This window comes from Pyrus communis, chromosome 14 (assembly GCF_963583255.1).
Source record: "Pyrus communis chromosome 14, drPyrComm1.1, whole genome shotgun sequence".
NCBI lineage: Eukaryota > Viridiplantae > Streptophyta > Magnoliopsida > Rosales > Rosaceae > Pyrus > Pyrus communis.
Window position 1 is genome coordinate 11,951,458 of NC_084816.1, and position 27,003 is coordinate 11,978,460.

The 27,003-nt window shown below is 38.2% G+C and overlaps 1 protein-coding gene across 1 annotated transcript; it reads right to left on the reverse strand.

Moving 5' to 3' along the window:
• Positions 1-2,236: 2,236 nt before the first annotated feature.
• On the reverse strand, positions 2,237-9,114 carry LOC137716558 (ankyrin repeat-containing protein ITN1-like). The gene is made up of 5 exons (XM_068456011.1): positions 8,647-9,114; positions 3,927-4,397; positions 3,653-3,802; positions 3,049-3,500; positions 2,237-2,954 (listed from the first exon to the last, which is right to left on the reverse strand). The coding sequence occupies exons 1-5, from the start codon at positions 8,804-8,806 to the stop codon at positions 2,346-2,348; spliced, it is 1,842 nt and encodes a 613-aa protein (XP_068312112.1). The 5' UTR covers positions 8,807-9,114; the 3' UTR covers positions 2,237-2,345.
• Between the last annotated feature and the right edge of the window lie 17,889 nt (positions 9,115-27,003).

Consider the following 27,003-nt stretch of genomic DNA (forward strand, 5'->3'; position numbering starts at 1 on the left):
TTTTCGGGTTAACATGTAGACTAATCGGATAACATGTTAAGAACCCGTTCTTAACAGGTTTACTCACAGGTAACCCCTTACAACCCGTTAAAAAAAAAGTTAGCTTGATAATTTTAAACTACTAAAAAAAATCTGACTAAAATAACCATAGGGTTTAATCTCACATAAAAATACCAAAGCAATTTCAAAGTACCAAAGCACATTAAAAAATTCATAATAATTAATTTACAAGGGTGAAAAATGTGAAAAAAAAAAAAAAAAAAAAAAAAAAAGAAGATGCAATCCCTCGTGATTGTATCCTTTACACTCTGACAATGGGCACATCACCGTTTGGACTTCTAAAACCCTACAAAGCTTCGTGAATAGTGTTTTTAGGGGGAGTTCAAAATAAACAAAAGTTCATAATAATTAATGAACAACTGTGAAAAAAAATATGCAAACGCTCATGATCACATCCTCTACACTTTGATGATGTGTACATCATCATTTGGATTTTTAAAACCCTACAATGCCTTGTGAGTAGTGTTTTTAGGGATTTTTAAAACCCTACAATGCCTTGTGATTGCTTCCTCTATGTTTAGACGTGGTTACATTGTTGTTTAGATTTTTGAAACCTTTCAAACCCTCATGAATAGTTTTTTTGTTTAAGTACAGAATTAGTACAAATTCATAATAATTAACGTAGAAGTGTGAAAAATGTAAAAAAAAAAATATATATATATATATATACACACACACACACATATATATATATATGGTCACTTGTGGTGACAAGCTTTGCAAACCCTTTTTTTACTAATATACACGGGCTTCTGAGAGGATTTTTTACTTCGAAATTCGACACCATAATTCATAAACCCTAGATTTATATTCAACTGTCGATTGTACTTTACGCTCAATTCTTTTCATAGGATTTCATTTTAAAAAATTTCTCTTTTGAAAACATGATATTTTAGCCGATGCTAAAAAATGAACGGTTTGGATCGTTGATATCACATTCTGATGTTTACGATTAACTGAAATATGAGTCAATGCTGTATAGTTTCTAGAGACCTTATAAACTCCGACCAATATGTTCACTAACTATAAAATTTAAAAAGTGATATCATGTTTTATAAAAGAAAAATTGAAAAAAAAAAACGAAATTCGGTGATAAAAATAGAGCATAAACATAAACGACAAGCAACAATCAAATTTAAATCTATGGATGGTGGCGAATTTCGGAGTTAACCTTTTTACAAAAGTTGTAGAGCTTGTCATTAGGAATGTTTGCATATTTTTTTTTTTTCACACCACTACGTTTTTCATTTGATTATTTATTGATTTAGAACATATTTTCTTTAACGGGTAATAAGTCAAATCATATTACCCGTCAATATATGGATCATATTTTCTTTCAACAAGATAATTCCCAAGAACAGCCCTAGACATTGTGCCTAATCTTCTCATGTCACAAATACCTCTGGAGTTTATTTTTTTAACAAGATAATTTATTTGACAATCATATACTAATATGATTTTCTAATATTTTGCAATGTTGTAAACTTATGCATCTCAACATCTTTGGCATGTACCCAACAAAATGAGACAAATAAAGTGAACAATTCATAAATCTTATAGAACATAATAATTCGCTCGAACCGCTATAATGAGAACTTCAAGTGAACCAAAAATAGTGACTTTTAGTGGCACACAACGTTTCAAAACAAAATCAGACCGGGGATTCACATATTTCCCATTTGCGTATAACGTCTCTTGACCATATAAATTAACAACTGGAACTGTTAAGCTTCTTAATCTTCATTTATAGATCAACCTATATAAAAAATCATTTCAATCGGAGTTTATTTAGTCATTCATATGAATAGAACAAATCGATGGTGTGGGTATCATGTAAAATATACATGATGAACCGTCTATTTATTTGATACATTTAAATGAATTTATGATCTCCATTTGAAATGAATTTTTGTAGAGGTGATGTTCAATTGAAGATTATAAGAGATTGAACGGTTCCGATTGTTGAATACTTGAATTTGTATGATCAAAATACATTTTTCGCAAATTGGAGATGTGCATCCCCATTTGAAGGATGTAAGTATTATCTATAAATGATTTTCCGTAGTTAGGCTAAAAGGGCACCAAGTGAAGTTTGGGAGGTTAAATGTAAAAAAATAGTTCGAGTGGTAATTGCACAAAACTAAAAAATTTTAGAACCAAATTAAGTGCCATACATTTGTGTTAATATAGATAATCATTCTTATTTAATCACAACTCATCTGCTAGAACATATATAAATATATACACTATTGTGGAGGCAAGGTTTCAGTAGAGCGTTCTACATATTAAATCATATTCCTTGGCTGAAACAGAAGACTTGAACAATATGTCGAAAAGAACATATCAAACAAGAGAGGATACTGCAAGAAAGCGAACAGAGCAACTGGGACAAATGCAAATATGAATATAAGATCTGGAACCCATCTTAATCCATAATGGCAAGATAAATAGAAGGCTGTGCTGAAAGTTACCATCATGGATGTTATTGACACGAAGAGTGATGTGAGTCCGACCATCAACTTCAACGGTAAAGATTTGAGAAAATCGTTTTCAGCATACCGCGACGTGAGGATGTACAAGAACATGAGGATTGCAGTTGAGGAGGAAAAGAGCGCTACTCCATCAGATATGGCGAATATTAAAAATGCCGCCTCTTTTATGAAATTCGGTGTTCCTTTATTATCATCTATACCTCCCGGAATGCTAAATGCGGCTGAAAACACGACAGTGGCGATAAGAGTTGAAACTAGCATGCATGAATTTGTAGTGTCCTTCATCCATGATTCTCCCTTGCGCAATAGATCCTCATGCTCGCTAGTGAATAATTCCCGAGGTGTTTTACCTTGCGTATTTTTCATATCTATAAAGGGAGGTTGCACAATCTTCTCAACTTCCTGCCACATCAATGATCGATAATGAAATTAAAGAAGCAAAGAATTTCCAGGCGAGATGGATTAAGGTTGATTATAAGATGAACTTTAATGATACCTCAAACCATACTAATTCTCGCTGCATCTGAAGAGCTGCTCCGGACACAAGATTGAGTTGGTCTTGAGGTGCCAATTTTGCAGCTAGATGTAGAATGTTGTTATTCTCATCATCAGTGAATGTTGCTATGATATCTTTGATGGAGCCTGTCTCATGCAATAGATTGAAGATATTTGCATGACGATGCAAGACTGCAATATGGAATATGGTCCGATTGTTGTCATCATATTCCAATAGTAATTCCGGATAAGAGTCAATAAGCACAGATAAGAACTCATAATTTCCTAATTTCGCTGCGTCGAATACTAATTCTGAAGGCTCTCTTATCAAATGCATGACTTCGTCGTCATCATGTCTCAACATTTCTTTCCAAAGGCATTGGACTAGCTTCAAGGCTTGAGTTTGCTTCAAGTTTCTTTTGTAAGAAACCCTCATGCATGGGAGCACTTTAACTGTAAATTAAAAGGACTACAACATAAACAAAATGGTTTATAGTCACAAGAATAGGAAAATTTCATGCTAATGTAGGGTGATGAAATACGAAAGTTTGTTTTTATATAACTAATCAGATTTTGATATCATAACTTTAGAAATTTTAACTCACATGTTTTGATAAGTCTACTGCACATTCCTGGAGTACTTTGGTCGCCAAATTCTGAAGACTTTCGAGCTAAGACATGCAAGGCTGTTTCATTGTCGTCTTTACGAGCCATGGCTAATGTTCTATCATCTTGTAGCAACTTCATGGCTAAATCTGCACAATTTTACAAAGATTAAAAGAAGAGGAGGGGTTGGAAAGAGAACTCAAACAATTTTTAAAAGAATAGTAGTCAAGAAATAAAGATGTGCTTAATGTTTAACAAGTTCCAAGTATCTACCATAAAGACCATGATCGATAGAACAGAAAAATAGAACAATGCGGCCCATTTCATCCAGCATTTCAAATGTTTGGGGGTATAAATACCACGCCATTTCAGACTGTCCAAACAAAGCAGCCATATAGAGTGGTGTCATTCCTTGACCACCGGGAATTGTCGGCAATAACTTATTTTTTCCTATCAAAATCTTGGCAATTTCTACCGTTCCAGTTGCAGCGGCAAAGCTCAGTGCCGTATTTCCTTTAATATCTTGAAGTGCCAAGTCTTCTTCATCCATCATCTTGACTAGTTCCGCCACAATCTGATTATTGTTCTTTGCTCCTGCTGCAACGTGAAGAACAGTTTCCCTTCCGCTTGTTATGCTAGCAGTTAAGAGTGCCGGATTGATATTTAAGATGCCTTTGGCGGTTTCCCAATTGCCTTCCATTGCAGCTTTGTAAAGGGGCATACACAAGTTCAAGTATACCTCTCCTGTGATGGATGCAAGGGATGAAATTAGACTAAGCATATGGTTAATTTATGAACGTAGAATATACATGTGTACACAAATATTCTCTCGTAGAAGAATTTCATACCAGCTATTTCACATTGGATTGATCCTTGTCTGAATATGATTCTTGTCTAAATAGATGAATTGTCTATTATTTTGCATCATTTAGTCGTTCATATGCATCAAAGAAATAAAGGAAAACTAACGAAAAGTCCAAGAAAACTTTAGTTTTAATTAAAAAAAAAAAAAGACAAATAAAGATGTAGTGAATAGTACCAGGAAAATGTAAAAATGTGGTTTTTCGTTAAAAGTGAACAGTACTGAGAGTGTTTCGTTAAAACTCTCAAGAAATAAGCGGTTCATTAGAGGATATTACTTGTTATAAAAAAAAATTGGTTTGTTCGATACATATGCATGGCAGAACAGACTCCAATTTGGCCAAATTTATTGACTTTTTAGTAGACTTCATTCTAACCCTTGAAAAAGATCATATTGAGATTAAAATCTTAATTAAGATTAAAAACTAATTTCAGTCCCTTTAGTCACTGTAAATGTCAGCATACATTTAATCACCTCATATATTAATGATATTTTGATGTTTTATTTCTCTTTTTCTTCCTAATTTTAATTTCATTCATCATAATATTTTGTTGTAGACATTTAGGTAAACTAACTTATTTATATTATTTAGACATTAATTTATATAATATATTTTGCTATATTGATTTCGAAACAGACATTTAGATAAATTGATTCCATATAATACATTTTGATACAGACATTTAGGTAAATTAATTCATTATAATATATTTTGGTACCTACATTTCTATACAAATATTTAGGTAAATCAATTCATTTTAATATTTCAGTACACTTACGTATTCTCATATTTTTCTTATGTGTAACTAATTTTATTTTATTTTTCTTTTGAATTTTTTCTCATTTAGGTTCATTTTTAATGATATGATTGGAGGAAGTTAATCAAAATAAATGAATTAAAATGTGTATTTTTTTTTGTCAAAGAATTAAAATGTGCATATTAACAAAGATAATATTTTAATGATAATAAAGTAAACAATTATGATTATGACATTTGTATACTTTTCAAAATGAGATTCATGTTATTTAGACTCAATCAACGTGCAAAATGTGGAAAGAACTCACTAGAAAAAATAAAGGAAAATTAATCAAAAGGGCTTGAAAATTTTGAGTTTTAACGACGACAAAATAAAGGGTAAAGTGAATGGTATCAGGTTTGACTTTTTAGTGCAAAAATGTGGTTTTTCGTTAAAGTGAACAGTACCACAAGCTTTTCATTAAAACTCCCAAAACATAATCTACATAAGCATCGTGCTAACTTTGGTAGGACTATTTTATCCTTGAAATTCAATTTTAAAACATTTTTATTGTACTATTAAGCCCACCCTAGTGTCTTATTTTCACACCCACTATAAAATGATACTTTTATTGACAAATTTATCCTAGTATAAAATGACCTTTAAAGACCTAAATACCAACCAATCATGTCTTGCCACATAATTATTAGTTATATTGATTCTTTTTAAACAAATTATTAGTTATACTGATAAAAAAAAATTAAAATATCATAAATAAGAAAAAGAAAAAAATATCATGAACCCCACAAGCTTTCCTAAGGAAGGAAGTTTAGAAATTAAACTTATCAGGAAGAGGGTAAATTCGGACTTGACTAACCAAAGCCTCGAGGCTCGCAATAAAGCGCATGTTGTGGAAGGTGTGATCGAGCTTTACCAGAGAGTAGAGCAAGTTAGTCTTCAAGACTATTATAATGTTGAGATAGATGAGGAGAGAAGCTTATAGTCCAGATTACATTAGGGGACTCACAAATCCGACACTCGTTGAACTCTGATCGTGTTTGGTGTTTTGGAACAATTTGGATACCTACCATATAATGAATTTGGAGGAATTTGATGTTAGGGAAAGCCAGTGCAGCACCAAACTATGAGTGAAGATCTTCCAATTTAATCACACTCTCTCTTGTGTGGTCTGAATTCAAATTGGAAATGATAGAAATTGGGTACTAGAGTGGTTTTCGAGACGCAGTGGTGCTGTGATGGTTGGCAATAGAGGAGGGGCGCTTGGTGTTGGGGATTTAGGGAGTCGGTAGTGACGGTTCTGCAAATTTTCTAGGGAAAGGGCTACTGTTGATGATATTTGGAGTTCACGGGTATTTTCATTTAGTGATATTTTTTTTTAATTTGTAATAATTTTTTTATAGACAAAAAATAATTAAAAAAGAAATATGTAGGGTTATTTTGGAAACAATAGTGGGTAGGAAAAGAGTTTATGCATTTTTTTACTTTTTATGGTGGGTGTAAATATAAGATGGGTGGGGAAATAAGACATTGAGGTGGGCATATCACCACTCTTTTATTGTTAATTTGAATTTCGAACCTTAAAAGGTAAAAATGAAGACCACATAGACATTCTTGAAATTATCTTATTTATAGGAACGATATTTGTATTGCCTTGTTAATAGACATATAAATTATATTAAGTGGATTTACGTAATTTTATTATACGTCGTATAAAAGGCGCTAGGATGCTAGACGGGGGCCTAACCATATTAAGCGGATTTAAGTAATTTTATTATACGTCATATAAATAAGTGTATGTTTATACTTTAAAAATACATAATTGTATTGAGATACATAAATTGAAAATAAATGACATAGATTATAGAGTATTAGAACATATTGAAAACATGAAGAACAAACATATAATGAGTGTACATCTAAGTATTCAACAAGTCTCTTATAATTTATTAAAAATAAATAAAATTAAAAATGAAAGTTATCTATTTTATGCCCACGTGAGAGTCGTAACCGAGGCGGATGCCTAGGTAGGTCTAGGACCTTTCTTAATTTTCAAACGCCTAGGGATTAATCAGGCGGTAGCCAACCGTCTAGTGCCTAGACGGGATCTAAGCGGTGCTAGGCGGGAATACAATATCACAATGATTAAAACATGTATGAATGAAAAGTTTTAAGATTATGTTACCGACAGTACGAAGAAAACTAACAATTACCGAAAAAAATAAAATGCTTCTCTTTGCTAGGTAAATTGCTACGACACTTGGACCTTTAACAAGGTAAATATATAAAATGCACCATAAACTTTGTAGGAGAAGGAGAAATGCTATGAAATTCATACAATTTTAGAGGTGAAAAACATGAAATTTTGATATGGAAGAAGGAGAAAATAAAAAATTTGAATTTTTGTAGGGGAAAAATTATTGATTGTGTGTTATCAAGAATAAATAAAAACTTTGGAATCAGGATAAGGAATATCGTATTTGCTTCGGTAGATATGCTCTTCAAGCGCTTGAACTCGCTTGGATCACATCTAGACAAATAGAAGCAGGGCAGCGAGCAATGACATAAAATGCATGCCGCCATGGAAAAATATGGGTACGCATATTTCCAGATAAACCTGTTATAGTAAGACCTACAGAAACACGTATAGGTTTGGAAATTTCCAATTGAAAAAAAAAAATTCCATTTATAAATCAATATATTTTTTTACTCTGTTTAGTATATTCGATTTAGAAATAGGGAATTCATAATAAAAACAATACAAAAATTATATAAATAAAATGATTAGTCTATCTATAAGAAAGAGGATATCATATGAAAAATGTAACCAATTCTTTCCTTTCCTTGGGTTATTGGCCATCCGCCGGGAGTTTCGGGTTTAATACTAATATTTTAGCAACAAATCCAATAAATCTAAGTGTAGTGTTTGGTGTGTTGATTTATTTTAAGCCATTAACTACACATTAATTGAGAAAAAAATGGTTTAAATTGATGGTCTTCTTAACATTACTCTTTGAAAAAAAATGGGTTACTCATAAAATATGCTTATGATATTGGGTTTATTCCAACTTTTCATACAATCATACTTTTGATCTTCGTACTTTCATGCAATAGTTACCTCATATTCATATATAGCATATAACTTCACCTAGCTCTGTATTATTAATTGATATTAATTCAAGTTATTTCCTAATTATTTCCACGCTAGTTGTTTTTCTTTTTCCCAACTAATCATTTTGCAGACTCTTTTGCCACTTTAATTAACCTTTACACACATGCAAATACAACGCATATATGGAGACTAAATATCAATTATAATCATATGGTACGTGTATATATGCATTTGATGTGCATGAAAGAGAGATGTCGTACGTACTATTGGTATTTTCTAGTAGATGACGAGAAGGATGCCTCGGTTGAATCGGCGTAGAAGCCTCAATGCCGCTGATTACATTTCCAACAGCCGGAACGCCATTTACTGCCGTCATTTGGATCCCAGCTGGGGCAGGTACAAATTGTGCTTGTGGACTAGACATTTTTCCCTATGAATTTGTGGAATATATATATATAAACATCTCCACCGAAAAATCTGAATTGCCAACTAACTTATAGTGTAAGGAAATTATTATTGGCACTCCAAATTTTTTATTCTACACTCCTCACAAATGTATTTTTCTTTCCTAATATAGAAAGTTTGAAATGTGGAATAAGATTTTTGGAGTGCTAATAATATACTGATATGTTTCTGAAGCATAACGAGAGAAACAATTCATTCACATTTACATAGTGACTAACGGTGGAAAAGTAAATTAAACTTACCATCACATGGAGTGACAATTTAAAATTTATTTACAAAAGCAAGTTTCAGTGTTTTTCCTTAAAAAATTCGAATAGTATTGGTCATCTAGAACAAGAAAAAGACAAGCAAATTTGGTTGGTTCCTTTTACGTCACTCACCTACGTTAGGCTGACGAACTACCAAAATGTTTATTGCATGACATAGCCATACGTCCGGCACTAAAAACATATGTGGAACCCTATTCGTAACGGTGGGGATCAATTTTTTTTTAATTGTTTATTCGCTAAAATCCTTTAATAATTGAGCAGTTAAAAATGGAGCAAGTCAATGATCGCTGTATATTTTACATATACAACAATAATAAAAGATAAATAACTCAATTTCAGCTTAATCTGTTAATCAATGTTTAATTTTAGAAAAATGTTTTTTCAATCTCTTTGTAGCCTTTTCATTTTCCTTCTTCCTCCACTAATTTGTTCCAGAACCGCTGGTCAACCCTAATTACTTTTCTTACAACTTAGTGAACTTACAACAATACATGGCATGGGGAATCTTTTATGCTTCTAATTGATTAAATCATGTGTACGTACAAGATTGACGAGTAAAAAGAAGAATTAAATATATATTCAAGTAATATGGTCATTAAAAAGAAGAATTAAATATATATTCAAGTAATATGGTCATTGGATAAGGTACTCGATTCCAAATAATGTGAAGCTAATGAGTGTGTGAAAATTATGTAAACGGAGATGGAGATCTAAAATACTTGCATGGTAAGTTTTGTTTAATGAAGACCGTTAATTTTGATAAGCGAAATCATGATATATAAAATATTACTTACAGAGATTTTCAGCCGCCAAGTGGAGCTAATTATACAAAAGCACTGCTACTCGACTCTGGAATTTAGTTTAGTCGAAAATGGAGAGAGAAAGAAGTCAATGTACTGTACTGAGCTAATTAGGGTTTCTGGAGCTTAGATCGAGGAAACTTCATGAAGAATGATATATATAGGGTTTTAAAGTGTTTGAAGCCGAACAAGGTAGTTACAGTATCTCTCTCTCTCTCTCTTCTCTCTCTCCCCTCTTTTGTACCTTATCTTTTGTGGGGAAATTAACTTTTAAGACATGGGTCATTCAACCGAGAAAGAAACTTTCAAGACTTAATGTGTGGTTGTTTTCACTCCATGCGTTATTTTATTGTTAAAATGTCGATGTTAATTATCGTGTTGTGAAAACGACCAGGGGAGGGCCGTAGAAAAAGTCGTCTTGGACGACCAACGACTAGTAAAACAATGGACCCAATAAGGCGGTGGTTTCAGGTGCGGGAGGAGCCCGCCAAAATGCTTAGAAGACAGAAGATGGCATAGTATAAAGTCAGTGGCTTCCCCACTTAGAGTAAGAGACAAACCAAGGTAACCTGTAATTAATTGAAGGGAAATTGGGAGGAAAGTTCCCCCTTATTTTTTTTTTTATAAATATTTTCCTTCTTTTTTACATTAAAGAGTTTCGACCTCTAAGTTGCACGTGTAGGCAAGACCGAGGCGCACGCTTAGTTGATAATAATGCATTGGTGGCATATAAAAATGGCTTCCCGCATCCGAGGAGTGGCCACGGCGGCCGCATTGCGTAGGGAGTCGACAATGTGCCGAAAAGAGACGAGGATCGTAAAACAAATACAAGAGAAGGTGGAAGTGGAAGTGGACGTCTCCGCAGCCAAATGCTCAAATATTGGTGAATCTTATAATATGCATGGTTGGTGCACAAATTTGGCAGAATATCTAATTATTCCTTGAACTTTGGTTCGTTTCATTGTATTGCATGTATATCATGTTTATTATTATTTTTAAAATGCGATCGAATTGGATGGTCCAGAGAAGGAGAATATCTAAATATTACAGTACTTGGTACTTTAATGTCAAATATTAGCTAGAGGTAAAAGGAGTAAAATTAAATATTGAATACAATAAAGTAATAATCCTTCTATGCTCTTTTCTTTACCCTAACGATTAAACACTTGCATGCATTATCAGCCAAAACTAGGGAGCCGAAAGTGCAGGTTTCTATATAGCAAGGTAGGCTCAAGCTAGCTAAGATTGTGTTGTTGAGAAAAAAAAGTCGTACATAGCGATCTAAGAGTTCCATGTGGAAGGGCGCTAGCTCGCTCAAAGGGTCAAATGTAAAATAAGATCCAAAGATGCATGCTTTTGACCTTTTTTTTGTGAAACCCATTCCGTAATATAGTGATCTAAGAGTGCGTTTGTTGCATCGGACTAAATCGGATTGGACTAGTTTAGACTAGACTAAATTGAATTGACTTAGTGAAGCGTTTGGTGTAGTGTTAGGACTACAAAAAATACTATAATTTTTATTAAATTAATTTATTTTCTATCAAAAAATTAATTTCTTCCTACAATCCTTCTCCTAGCAAACTCTGTTGTTCCCCTTCTCGATTTCTCCGGCAAGCTCCTCCACTTACCTTTTTATCTCCACAATCTCACCATCTCTCTCACTTATTTTATAGTTATCTTAACTTTTTTAAAAACTAATTAATTTTCTCCTTCAATCTTATTAGCAACCAAATCGCATGAAAAATGAATAGATCTCCCCAACCTACAACAAAATAATCAAATCGCATAAAATTGAACAGATCTCCCCAACATTCATCGTCAACCTCTCGATCTGCTTCTCGTCACAACGCCCACCAACGGTAGCATCGCCAGGTGCTCCATCAACTCGCGATTTTTGCCTACAACAACGCTGCTTCAGCTTTTCCAAGCTTGGGCCACTGAAGAGCAAGCATCGTTGACGAGCTGACCATAGTGACAGTGTAACAGAAGAAGAAGGGAGAGTGGATGTCAAGGTGTAGCAAGTGTCGACCTCGTTTTCCATTTTAGTCCAGCTTAATACCAAGCGCAAGCTCCGGACTAAATAACGAGCTTTAACGAAGAGCATAGGGACATTTAGTCAAAGTGAGTCCCATTTATTCTAGTCCAGAAACAAACCAAACATAGGATTATAGTCCTACTTAAGCCAGTCCCTCTTAAGAAGGTGTAAAAAATGCACCCTAACAGTTCATGTGGAAGGGCTCTAGCTCACTCAAAAGATCAAACGTAAGATAGGATACAGAGACAATGCTTTTGACACACGTTCTTGTGAAATCCACTCTTTATTATTATGAAAGATTATATAAAGAGTTTTTTTATGAAAAAATATTATTATTATGAAAAAATAATATTATTATAAGAATAAGAATTTTTTTTATTTATAAGAAAGATTATATATATGTCCAATCTCTAGTGGTTGGTTCCACAGCATGCTCCTCGCTGCCCTATGGAGTAATAAGGGGGGTGGGTGAGGAAGACTCTTTCTCAAAGGCTATGTTCATGCTAACCCCAAAGAGTCAAGTCACTTGTTTTTCACTATCTCTCATCTGGCATCTCAGGATCTAATCATCTATCATTATGTTTGTCAAATTACCTAGGGCGGCATCAATTCTATCCATCACATAAAGAAGTCTACTAACTATTGTACATGTTGTGGAAAAATAATCCCAAAAATCATGGAGCTGACAAGTGGATTATTTTCCAAGAAAGACAAGACTGCCCCTATTAAATGAGCAAGGAGCAGTCTCATTCACCATGCGCAGCTGAGGTAGAGCAGACAGAGATCAATGACTCCTCAAGGCACCCTTGCCTGTAAGAAAAGTCAAAGGTATTTATGATAGAATAATCCGTTATTCTTATCATAAAAACATTCCTAATTAGAGAAGATCTCTTTCAAGTAAGTTATATATCCTAATTTCATTTATTGAGGATATTTACCTAATTACTCCAAGATATTTATTTACACAAATATCTTGGAATATTCTCACCTAATATACCACATAGGGTCGGCCACCCCTAAACCCTAAAAGGCTGGCCTATCTCCTCCTATAAATATACCATTTATCTCCAAAATTCAGTAAGCTTTAGCTACCCCTAAAGAGGCTTTTTGCTACCCACAAACACCTAAACACATTCTTCTCAAAATTCTAACTTTGGCATCAGAGATTCTTCGACTAATGCCCCTCCCCCCTAATTCATCGTGGGCGCGTGAGGCTTGTGGCCTTAATCTTAGGTGTTATTATTATGCAAGTGCAGATTCGTCAATCAAAGGAAGGCAAAAATTTGCATCTACAAATTGGTGTTTCATTGAGAGCTCTAATTAGAAGACTCGAAGAATACTCTCGCTTTCAACTTCCTACGATTGTCGATCTATGCCTACGATGGCTGAAAATTCAAAAACAACAACCAATGGGACCCCCTACGTTGAGGGACATGGACCAACCGATGAAGATCGCGACATGGCTCCACATCGTCGCTCCGCAAGGTTCACCATGGCAAGGACTGCACCTTTGCCACCACGAGGTATCGTGGCCATGCTAGCAACGGCAACAACTGCTGTAGTGGCCCACGGGGCAGCCACCACTTAACACGAGAAAACCCTAGAGCAAGAAGCTCATGGTTCAAGCAGCCAATAAACGCAGGCTTAGGCAGCTGCTTGCCCTCACCAGTAGGCCTTGGTGCTTACTACCTTCACTTAGACGTGAACTGCCCAGGCCAAGACCGCCCAAGCCACTCCAACTGCGACACAAGCTGCAGCCCAATGCGCCTCCAACTTGAGGCCAAGTAGGACAAACTAGGGTGGCATAGTGCCCATGCACCCAACCTGCTCTTGTATCCTTCCAGATGGTTCAGCATGGTCCCAGACCAGTTTAACCTGCCTAAATCCAAATTCCAAGGCCAACGGTTAAACCAAGGGTATTTTCACCCCACCTTACTGCATATCTGACTCATCCTAGCTCAAACTTTGCACCCGGAGCCCATTTCACTACCACAACTCAAGCAAACATCTACCATCCCAGCTCTTCCACTCCAAATGGCGAACAACACCTATCCCGACAAGTCACCGAACTGACAAACGCCCTTGCGCAGCAGACTACCTTGTTAAATCAGTTCCTGTAGTGCATTGAGATGCAACGTGCCCTAGACAAGGTATTCTGAAGTAGGACAAGGACAGGCGATGACATTTCTCTCTAATGGCGTCTCGGCAAACAACCTATCAACTAGCCACGAATCCAGCGTTCTGGCAGTGTACACTTTTTCCTGGGCCCCTGAGATAGTGTATACTCTCGTCTTAACACGTGGAGGAGCGTACATTCTCGATTAGGCCTCATACGACGAGTATACATTCATGGTTCTGGCCACATTCTGATAATCAGCATGGATAACCTTCTAGGTGAAGTGTTCATTCACGACTAGGCCGGCAAGAAGCATCATCGACCTTATATCAGAGTAAGCAGCATGATGGACGGGGAGAAGCAATTGCACAATCTGGCTCAAGTTCAACCAGCAGCTTACGAGTAATCCATTCGCCTGCTAGGAATGTACCATATGCACTGCAGCCGTGGCACTAACGAACCAAGCATAAAAAAGAGCAACCGAGACCAGCAAGTCATGATCGGAGGCAGCCAAAAGCCCCGCTGCCCTGGTAAAGGCAAATTCAGGAAAAAGTAAAGAGGCTCTTGACTGAGCGATTGCGCGAATTCCAGCGTATCGAGACCATAGACGAGGCCCTTCGCAGAGGTGTGACACACATAGGCAGATCACATTTCAAGGATAAGATCGAGCAAATGGAGCCCCCGCAGAAGTTCAATACGTCACATTTCACCCTATTTAAGAGAGATAGAAACTCAAAAAGACACTTAAAGCACTATTGCAGCGCGATGTTCCTCTATAGAGCCAATCACGCTTTAATGTGCAAGATATTGGCCACTACTTTGCAAGGCGAGTCGCAGGATTGGTTTCATACCCTCCCTACACAGTCCATCTGGAGTTTCGACCAACTTTCCATAGTTTTCACCAAGGAGTATTCATCATACCGATTGATCAAGAAGAAGTCCGATCATCTCTTCATTATAAAAAAGAATCTAAATAAGTCACTCCGCGACTATGTGAAGAGGTTCAAGGTGGAGAAGGTGAAGATAGTCGACTGCAACGACTAGATCGTCAGCACAGCCTTTCAAAATGGACTCCTAACAGATCATCCCCTATTCAGAGAACTGATCATGAAGAAGGACTTGACTTTGGCAAACTCATTCGCTCTAGTAGAGAAGCATGCATTTTGGGATGAGGCCCGACGAGCAAATAAGCCACCTGAGCAGCCTCAGAAAGAGTCCAAGGCAGTCCAAAAGAAGGTGGACAAAAAGCAATACAACGACAGAAGCAGGCAGGGGGCCAAGCGTAGAGACTTATCCCTGGCAAAAAAATGTCAGGTTACCAAGAATTATACCAAGTTCTCTATCCCGATCAACCAGATCCTCCGCAACCTCAAGAATGGGCCTTGGTTCAAGCTACCAAGACAATCCAAATAAGACACCTCCAAGCTGGATCACACCAAGTACTGTGCATTCCACCGAGGCTTAGGTCACACGACCGACGCCTGTTATACCTGGAAAGACTACCTAAAGAAGCTGGTGAATGAGGGTAAATACGACATATACCAAGACAAACCAGCTGCGAAGCCTAGAAAAAACACAGACACAGACAATAAGCCATCTACGAAGACCATCAGAATCAACAGCACTTCGTCGAGTCTGAATACTTGGGGGCCACAAACAACTCCAAGAAAAGGAAGATCTAATAGGCTATAGTAGTTTCCCAGGTTCAGGCAGTCGACGCCAAACCTAGGCCCATTGTTGGTTTCACCGAGCAGGATGCCAGATGAGTTGACTTCCCACACGACAATGCTCTGGTACTGTTTGTTCAACTGACACACATTATAATTGACAAAGTGATGGTGGACAACGATAGCACAGTAAACCTACTTTAGTTATTCGTCACTTAGAAGATGGGCCTGAAAAGCATGATAATACACCAAGCAAAGGTACTTACCGGATTCAACGGATACACCTCAACTGTTATTGGCAACATAACACTCGATGTGAAAACATCACCAGTAGTCTCAAAGCAGACCTTCATCATAGTCAGTGACCCGTCTCCCTATAACAAGATTTTAGGAAGGCCTTGGCTAGTGAAACTGGGTGCCATAACCTTCATTAAGTACCAGAAAATCTAAGTTCGCATCCCAGGATAAGGAGTAGGAAAGATTAAGTCTGACTATGCCGCATCCAGATGATGCACGGTGCAAATGTTGAAGGAGTCAAAGAAGAAGTTTTCACCCCTGTAGGAGTTACCAAGGTTGAGAAGGACAAGCATGTTACCAAATAGCAACTACAGTAACCGGATCAAGATAATGGCGTTCAAGATAACACACCGACAGAGGAAAAAGGATGAAAGCCAGAAGATGACGTCGAATACATCATTTTTTATCCCGATCAACCAGAAAAGAAGGCTAGAGTCAGCTCACGATTGAGCCCAAAGGAAAAAGAAGAGCTCATAACCTTTCTTAGGGGAAACCGTGATGTTTTTGCGTGGTCACCCTTCTACATACCCTGTATTGATCCTAAAATAACCTGCCATAAGCTACATGTTGACCCCGCTGCTAAACCAGTGATCCAGAAAAAAAAGATACTTCACTCCAGAATGAGTAGCGATCATTAAGGCAAAGATAGACAAGATACTGAAAGCTGGATTCATTGAGGAAGTGGTGCATTTAGCATGGCTAGCCAATGTCATGCTAGTAATGAGGAAAGAGAAGGGTAAGTGGAGAGTGTGTGTAAACTACACCGAGCTCAACAAGGCTTGCCCGAAAGATTTGTTCCCTGTCCCCCAAATTGACTTACTGGTGGACTCAACCACAAGGAACCAGTTGTTCAGCTTCTTGGACCCATATTCTGGCTACAATCAAATCGTCATGTAAAAGCCTGACAAAGAAAAAACTATTTTTGTGATCGAGCGAGGCACCTACTGCTGCAAGGTTATGCTTTTTGGCCACAAAAATGCAAGAGCTACCTATCAAAGGTTAGTAAACATGATGTTCAAGAAGCAGATTGGGGTTACCATGGAAGTTTACGTCGATGACATCATGGTAAAAGGAAAGCAGCGGTCAGACCACCTAAGAAACTTGGCAGAGACATTCAGTATCCTTAGGGAGTACAAGATGAAGCTCAACCCTGCCAAATGCACATTTTGAGTTTCCTCAGGTCGATTCTTAGGGTACCTTGTAACCTAGTGTGGAATCGAGGAAAATCCCAAGCAGATTAAAGTAATCTTGGAGATGAAATCCCCTACCACTTTGAATGAAATCCAAAGTCTGACCAGACGAGCAGCCACGTTCAACCGATCGATGCAAGCCCATTTTCAAGGTCATCAATAAGGCGCAAAGAAACAAGTGGGACGATGAGTGCGAGAAAGCATTTCAAGACTTGAAAAGATATCTAAGTCTCCGCTACTATCTAAACCGGAAGGAGCCGATGAATTATACATCTATTTGGTAGTCTCAGACATAGCAGTAAGCTATGCCTTCATACGAGAAGAGTTGAGGGCCCAACTACCAGTATTCTACACTTCTAAATGTCACCTCGATGCGAAAACGAGATACCCGAGGATTGAAAAGCTAATTTTGACTATAATTATTGCAGCCCGGAAGCTCAAACCATACTTGCAGGCGTATATAGTCGTCATTTTGACTCAGTATCCCCTACAATCTATCCTACATGGTCTAGACACTTCTCAACGAGTGATGAAGTGGACGTTAGAACTCAGCCAATACGACTTGGCTTACCGGCCCCCCATGGTGAAAAAAGCTCAGGCCTTGGCAGACTTCATAGCGAAGTTCACTCCTGGCCTAGTAGACTCAACAGCACTGCCTAAAAGCACCCTTGAAACAGCCAAGCATGCCCTGGCCACACCAACCGTTTTTAACAAAGACTTTTGACATTTTCATGTCGATGGTTCATCTAAATACATGGGTTTTAGAGCAAGATTGGTTCTTATCACCCCAAACGGTTTGACGCTCAAGCAAGTAATCACTATAGGCTTCAAGGCATAAAATAAAAAAATTAAAAAAATAAAAAAAGTAGAGTACGAGGCCTTATTGGCAGGCCTCCGAATGGCATAACATCTGGCAATCAAGTAGCATACAATCCATTCCGATTCTCAGCTCATCATTAGCCAGACTACTAGGGAATATGTAGCAAAGCATCTAAAGATGGCACTATACCTCGAAAAGGTACGAAAGTAGCTTGAGGCATTTCAGACTTACACCCTCACATAAGTGCCACAGGCAGACAACGTTCACACAGATGCCCTGGCAGCCTTAGGCTCTACTTTGGACTACCAATTCAGACGATCCATCCTAATCGAGTATTTAGGAAAACCGAGCATAAAAGAATAACCAATAGCTGAGGTGTTACAAGTCAATATAACCCCAGGCTGGCAAGGTCCCATCATTGACTACCTGGTCAATGGGACACTCTTTGTAGAAATATTAGAAGTTAGGAAGCTCCAAATAAAGGTGACACGTTACTACATGTGGAATGGTATTCTCGTCCGAATATCTTGTTCAGGCCCACATCTCTGCTGCTTAGCGCTTTCTGATGACTTGAAAGTTCTGAGCTCAATCCACGAAGGCGTTTGTAGAAACCATTCAGGAGGCCGATCCTTAGCACAGAAGGTCTTCAATGTCGGCTATTACTAGGCCATCGTGCATCAAGACACTAAGGAATTTGTTCAAAAGTGCGATAGCTACCAACGTTTTAAGCCTATACCCGCAATGTCTACGAGCGAGCTCTACCCACAGACAAGCCTATAGCCATTCATGCAGTAGAAAATCAACCTGATATGGCCCATGCCGCTCGCTACTAGGGACAAAGGCATGATGATCGTGGCCACCAACTACTTCTCAAAGTGGGTAGAAGCCGAGCCCATGACCACCACTACTCAATCAAACATAAAGCGCTTCATATGGAGGAACATCATCTATCGGTTGGGCATCTATCAATCCATCGTCACCAACAACGGCCTGTAATTCGTAGGCAAAGACTTGGCAAAGTTTTTCCAAAAATATGGCATCAAGCAACACATGTCTACGCCTAAATATCCCCAAGGCAACAGGTAGGCGGATGCATTCAACAAGATAATCCCAGACTGCCTCAAGAAATCCCTCACACACAAGCAGGGAAAATGCCCAAACAAACTTCCTGGTGTCCTATGAGCGTATCACATAACCAAACGACAAACAATCTGTGAAACCCTTTTCTCCTTAACACTTGGTTCAGAAGCATGCATCTCCCCCAATATCATCGGGTCGAACATCAGCACCATACTACCAACTTTAGAGCTGAACAGAAAAGAGATGGTCACAAATCTAGATTTAGCAGATGAGGAATACGAGAAGGTCATCGCCCACGTTGCAGCCTACCAACATCGTCTCTTCTCCAGCTACAACAAAAGGGCAAAGATCCGACAGTTTCATCCTAAAGATTTAATCCAAAGCATTCATCACTGCCTTAAGAGAAGGCTCCCAAAAGATTAATCATATCTAGGAAGGTTCATACAAAGTCAGCACAGCAAGCAGCAAGGGTAGCTACACCCTCACCATCATGAATGACAAAGAGATCGACAAGCAGTGGAATGCCTACAACCTGCGGAAGTATTACACATGACCTCCCACTTCTCCTTGAGCCCTGCTCAGACGAAATAAAGCTCAAAGACTCATGCAGCTAAACGAGCGCTATCTCGCAAGCTGACGACTATCCAGTTGTTACGCCGTTTCTATCTTTCAGCTAAGTTCGATATCCTTCTTCTCATTTTTCAATGAAGATTTTTTAAGTTATTCATCACTTAGCTCAATTTTTTACTCCTGCTCTTATTAATGATCACACCCAACCAGGGACTTATAACAGGAATTGCGCACCTTGGAGACCAATCATGCTCTCTCCCTGGAATAAGGTAAATTACGTATTCCGAATATCCAGACGTGGATGGCTCGGGCTGCCCTAGTGTAACTAGAGCATGATAGCCTGTGCCGGCATCCTTAGAAGTAGCCACAATGGTCTTTTTCAAGGCTTAGCTAGATTGAAGGATTTTAGGCCTTTGGCTTGATTTGCAGAAACCCGAGTCTCAGAAACAGAGAAGGCACGATATGCAGCTCACCCTTTGGAAGGTTGCCCACGAAGATGGACTACAATTGAACATCCTTGATGTGGCCAACTATTGGCAACCCCCAGCTGAGCATTCTGTGTGTGACTAACTAACGATCTTTTTGTTATGGAATAGTATTCCCTCTACCTGTTAAAGGAACATCCCTTTTGAGCATCCACGATATGACCAGTTAACATTCACAACTGAGCATCCTTGGTGCAATACATACATGATCTCTGCGAGGATACAGAATTCTAGCTCCCGCTACACACACAATATTCACCCAGTTGAGCATCCTTAATATGACTAGCTAGCATAAGTAGCTAAGTATTTTGTAAGTGACCAATTAGTGATCTTTGCATATCCTTAGAAACCTAAAGCATCTGCCTATTCAAAGAGCAACCTACAATTTTTGGAAGGTACCTGAGGACCTAAAGCCACTGCCTATTCAACGAGCAGCCTACGATTTTTTAAAGATCTCTGGGGACCTAAAGTCGCTGCCAATTCAATGACCAACCTACAATTTATGAAAAACTGCCTACAGTACATCATTCGAGCAGTTTGTCACATAAACCTATACAACCGCACAATCTTGTGAAAGGTTAATAGGTTAACATGCATATGCACTCCCTAACACAGAATAACACCTTGGGTTCACACTGATTCCTAAAGTGTTGTGCTACTTACTATGCAGCCTACGAGATTGGTTACATAAAGTGCAAAGCGTTCTTTCGAACCACTGCCCACGAAATTCCATAGAACCACGCACTTTTGATGCAAAAGGGTAGTGAATTTCGTGTCCCAGCAATCTTTAGTATGTTATGATGCAAGCCAATGGTCAGGGGGCAACAACGTGAGATAAAGCTCAACAGTTCAATGCCCTAGAAGATCATAACTAACAACCGACCAATCATGCAGACTTGCCTGCTTCTGTAAGTAAGGCGCTCGACTGCTGACTCTCTGGTTAACAGCTTTGCAAAGGTCCTAAGCCTAGACCGGCAGTCATAAAGGTCATGCAAGACTGTCTGCTTATTAAAAAGCAACGCGTTTCACTAACGACCTTGTGATTAAAGAGCTAGTGGACCACCAATACAAAATATGCAACTATGGAGGTCATTTGGCCCTGCACGTTAGAAGTTTCAAAATATGCCTTAAGCAAGCGAAGATTCGCACCCGACAACCTGAAGTTGGCGCCTAAAGTAAAGGAGATGGGCTTGATTGCTTTGTTTGAAGCAGCCTACTTAATTGTTCATTCTATGGCAAAATCTTGAAGCAAGGCAAAAAGACAAAAGTGAAGTAAAACAAAGGAAAATAGTTTATTAATTTCTAGCAAATTGGTAAATTGGCATAAAGGCCAACATAGTTCAAGCAAAGGAAAAAAGCAAAGAAGGAAAGGAAAATAAAGTAAATCCTAAAGTCTATTTAAAAAGACTACTCCTCAACAGCTTGGACATCTTCAGCAACTGCATCGCTCCCAGTAGCATCAATCTATTGCGCTTTATCTATAGTTGTCCCATCTTAAGTAGCACCGTCACTAGCCGTCCCTGCCTGGGCGGCATAACTATCAGCCGCATCTACCTTCGTAGCTCGATCATCAGTTGCTCCACCAACAGGGCTGTCAAAGGAAAACTTAAGCAGATCTTTGGACGAAATAGCAAAAAGCTTGAGGTCCTTATCAAAAAAGGCGTAGTTAGGCGGCATGCCAAGGAAATTATCTATATAGCCAAGCTTGTAGAAGTTAGTTTAACCTTAGGTAAGAACAACCTCAAGACTGGACTTCTCACTCTTTAGTTGCATATTCTCCTCAATCAGGTCAATACGAGCATTATGTATTTCATCTAGTTCTTTCTCCACTTTCTGACTAGCAGACAATGTTCCTTGCAGCTCCCCTTCCTTGGACTCAAGTCTACTGATGACCTTCTTAAGTTGAACAACATCATTATGAATGGCGATCAACTCTACATCCTTGGCATCATGGGCAAACCAAAATTTTGAAATGGCATGCTTAAGGTCCTGCACAAGCAACATTTAGACTACAATCTCTTTCTCTGCAATGCCATACTTCCCTCGGATCGTGTCAAGCTGAGCCTTCAAGTCATTGATATCTTGGCAAGCAGTCTTAAGGTGTTGAGCAGTAAGGGCAAGACATCAAGTCCCTTCATAAAGGCAAGTTCAGACACTAACTCTTTAATTTTCTTAGTAGCCGACCAAGCTTTTATTACCATAGTTGTCATTATCTCCTAGCAGCCTTAGCGTCATCCTGCTCCATACACGTGTACTTAGCTGCCAAAATCACAAATTTATACATCATAGCAAGTAGGGAACTCCTTCGTGAGTGAGCTTCACACCTCGTGAAGAAACTGGAGTCGACAACCTTACTTACGCCACCAACAAACTTGGCACATGCTTCCGTGACCTCAAGCAGATTGAGCTTTAACAACTCATAAATCTCGGAAAACTCCCCTTAGACTGGTTTGGTAGGCTGTTCACACCTACTCATACAGGCAGGCGTTTCCTTCTTAACAGAAGGGGCCAGCCCTGACACTACCTTGGTAGTAGAATCACCATCTTCGTTCTTCACCATTGCACCCACCTTTGGAATAAGACCGGACTTCGGCACGAAAGGCTGTCTTGGAATAAAACCAGGCATAGAGGGCACAGTAGAACTCATGCGCAATCCTGTTAGCAACAATTCTAGCAATCCTCGGAGCAGCCGATTTCACAGGCTCAGATCCAACAGCCTCTTTCTTCCCCTTGGAAAAAGTTAAGTCAATCACAAGCCTCCCAGCAGTAGACGCACCCTCGTGAGCAACAGACGAAGTTTTCGGTTTTTTCTTCACCGATAACTCTCGTGCAGGCAAAGAAGATCTTTTTCTCCCTCCTTTACTTGTAACTGGCTTTATGATAGCGATCAAACGAGCGAACGCCTCACCTTTGATCCTCCTAATCTCCTACTGCGGAGGCAGCCTATCTTTCTCCCTACAAGAAAGGCTAAGCAGCCAACGCCATTCGTGGTATTCAGCAGGGATCCCCAAAGCGATGTGCACATTCTTCATGCCTGGATAAGTCTTGGGAGTTGAACCAAATTCTGAATCTACATAAGTAGAGGAGGACAAATTAGAAGGCAGCTCAAAAAAAGTATAAAGCAGCTTAGGGACTAAGAAGGCCTACTTACCATCGATGAAAGCAATTGGAACGCGCAACCCAGGCGAGGAGTTGGATTCCCACTCTCCGCTAATCTTTAAGGTATCTCTAAACCAGTCATGATCCCCTTTGCTCGAGTGATCGAACAGCCTATGGCGGGTCCTCAGTTGCCTAACACCATCGATGTGGCCTATGTCAAAGAAGTACCAAAACTCGTTGGCAGTCAAGACTAAGTTAAATAACCTGCTCAAGTTGTGGAATCCCACCATCACATGAACCACATTCAGAGAGCATCGAGCAGGAGCACACTTCATGGAGCATATCACCTCTTGGAAAATTCGAGGCATGGGAAAAATGAACCCCAACACGAAGTAATAGGAAACTTGATAGCTTTCCTAGACCCACATGGTTCACGATTGCTACCATCTTTGGTCTGGTTCACGTGAACCCCAGATGAAATTACGTGCTTAAACATCTCGATGAAGTCTTTGAATTGCTCATCAGAACCTACTTGACATTAGCAGCCCTGAAGTAGCCTAGCTTACTTGCAGATCCACCCTGGTGATACAACGATGGAATAAATTCATCATTCTTATAGCTCGAGGAAGACATGTTCAAAACAATCCAACAACGGTGCAAGGAAAAATTGTTAAAAAGCTACTCGAAGAAGAAATCAAAAAAAAAATTAGCATCGAGCAGTGCGCCAAGCTGCAGCCTAACTAGTTGCCCCACGGCCCAACGCACAAAGACCCAAGACACGGGCCCAGGCACGCCAGGCCCTCTCTCGACCCAATGTTCCCATGGTAGGCTTTAGCCCAGCAGGCCTTCATGGCCCAAACTAAATGGAGAGGGCTGGTGCCCCCACGCCTCCCTCTCTTCTTCTCACGTCTCCCTTGCTACACCGGGTTAAGCCCAGCAGCTCAAGACTGGCACCCCAATGCCAAGGTGCAGTGCACGGGCTCGAGCTCAACGCCAACACCTGGAAGGCCTAACCTTTCCTTCTAGCGCAGCAGGCCAGCTCATCGAGCCTAACAGTGGCCAGCTGAGCCACCTACAGTAGCATGGCTGCCACCACAGCAACCGCACGACTGCCACTTTTTGTCACCTCCTCGACCCTCATCAGGCCAAAAATTCAAGCCCTAAGGCTCCAAACAATCAAGAAGAAGGAGAAAATTAAATTTTTCTTACCTTGGAGAATAAGAAAAGCAACGAAACATAATTCTTTGCACGGGCAAGCGAAGAAGATTGCTAAGGGAAAGGAAACAAATATCCTTTGGCTTTCTTTCTTTCTTGCGAGGTTTTAATTGCACTCCAAATTTATTTAACCCCTGCTTGACACAAACTTAAATAGGTTTTGGTGGCAATTACATTCCCTTTCCTAGAAGAATTTAAATTCCAAATCAAGGAGGGAATCTACATCAAATTGGAACATAAACTTCATTGCAGCTTTGGATTCCTATACCTCTTGCCCTTTTCCTGCGTGCAACCTAGCAAGTGTAGGGGCATTTGTGGAGCCCAAAAAAATCCCAAAAATCATGGAGTTAACACGTGGATTATTTCCCAAGAAAGACAAGATTGCCCCTATTAAATGAGTAGGGATTAGTTGCATTCCCCACACGCAACTGAGGTAAAGTAGGCAGAGATCAACGACTTCTTAAGGCACCCCTGCCCGTAGGAAAAGTCATAGGTATCTATGATAGAATAATCCCTTATTCTTATCATAAATACATTCCTAATCAGATAAGACCTCTTTCAAGTAAGTTATCCAAATTTCATTTATTTAGGATACTTACCTAATTACTCCAAGATATTTATTTACACAAATATCTTTGAATATTCTCACCTAAAATACCACATAGGGCCGGCCACCCCTAAAACCTAAAGGGCTGGCCCATCTCTCCTATAAATACACCATTTATCTCTAAAATTCTGTAAGCTTTAGCTACCCTTAAAAGAGGCTTTTTGCTACCCACAAACACATTATTCTCATAATTCTAACTTTGGCATCGGAGATTCTTTGGCCAAAGTCTCCCGCCCCCCCCTCCCCCCCCCCCCCCCAAAAAAAATCATCGTGGGCGTATGAGACTTTTAACCTTAATCATAGGTGTTATTATTTTACAAGTGCGTATTCGTCAATTAAAGGAAGGTGGAAATTTGCATCCACACATGTCTGTTGGGAGTGTTGGTAATGGCTATCTTGTGCCTCACAAGAATATCCATACACTCATCTTTTCATGTTCTTGAAACAGGTAGAGTGGTTAAATTAAGAACTCTAAGACCAGGAATAAGTGCATGAATTTAAACAAATTAATGCCGCCAAGTTCTAATGAAAACTTATAAGGTGGATTTGATATCTTTTATGGTCAATGGGATGTCAATTTAAAATTGTGGATTAGGTATTATGCTACATCAATTTATAACTTTTATAAATGATATCATGAATAATATATTACCATATCATGCTTATATTATATATATAATGGAGATTAGTTGTGGGGTCCACACTACATCAAACTTTAGTGATCCGAACCGTCTATTTTTAAAGTTGCACCTCATTGATCATCCTTGTAAAATATTAGCCAAATCGGAAATGTTTAAGACATCTAATTGAGTTCAAAGAAATTAGCGAATACTTTGTTATATAAGAAACAATTAAAATTTATCTTGATAATTAAATAAGCAAATGGTTTCAGATTGAATTGAATTTTTGCAAGGATGATATATGAATCGAGACTTACAAAATAGACGTTTGGATCGTTAAAGTTCAATGTGGAGTAAGCCCCACACCTAATCCCTTTACATAAAGGGCATGTATATATATACACACACACATGCCCTTTTTTAATGGGGATTAGGTGTGGGGCCCACTCCACATCGAATTTCAACAATCTGAACCGTCTATTTTGTTAGTTTCGATTCATAGATCATTCTTGCAAAACTTCAATACAATCCGAAACCATTTGCCTATTTAATTATCAAGATCAAATTTCATTGTTTCTTATATAACAAAGTATTCGTTAATTTTTTTGAACTCAATTAAATGTCTTAAACATTTCCAATTTAGCTAATATTTTGCAAGGATGATAAGGTGCAACCTGAAAAATTGAAGATTCAGATTGTTAAAGTTCAATGTGGTGTTGACCTCACAATAGATCCCCATTTTTATAAAAAAAAAAGATAAAAATATCTTCCCTTAAAGATTTCCCATATATATACACCTTTATTTTTGTGGCATGAGTTGTTTGTTGCTTTCCTGTAAAATATCTTGCCTTCAATTTTTTTTATTTTTTATTCATACTTAGTACTCACTGTTGAGTTATAATCTTTTGATTTTGTTTAATAATATTTTAACTCATATTTTATTTGTTTGAAAAATAATAGACATGTTATTAAGCTTTCTTAGTCTTTGAAAAAAAAAAAAAAAACATGTGGCATTTTTTTTATTCAACCAAATCAGAATGTGAGTATTCACTAGGTACCATATTTTATCAACCACATGACGTAGTTGTTGATAATTAGATTTTTAAGTAAATATTAATTAATGTGCTTATTTTTTATTGATAACACATCACATAATTTATAAGTTGAGTCTAAAAAACTAATATACTAAGCATTATTCGAATTATAACCATGCTAATGCATATAAAAGCAATAAAAAAAAGTTTAAAATTTTTAAAAATAAAAAATAAATAAAAGATTAATTTTGT

Excerpts from the sequence above, each read along its gene's own strand:
- LOC137716558 (XM_068456011.1), bottom strand. The coding sequence starts at position 8,806 with ATGTCTAGTCCACAAGCACAATTTGTACCTGCCCCAGCTGGGATCCAA. Across the intron at positions 4,398-8,646 it reads TCTACTAGAAAATACCAATA|GAGAGGTATACTTGAACTTG; the intron begins GTACGTACGACA and ends CATCCATCACAG. Across the intron at positions 2,955-3,048 it reads GAGAATTAGTATGGTTTGAG|GAAGTTGAGAAGATTGTGCA; the intron begins GTATCATTAAAG and ends TTGATGTGGCAG.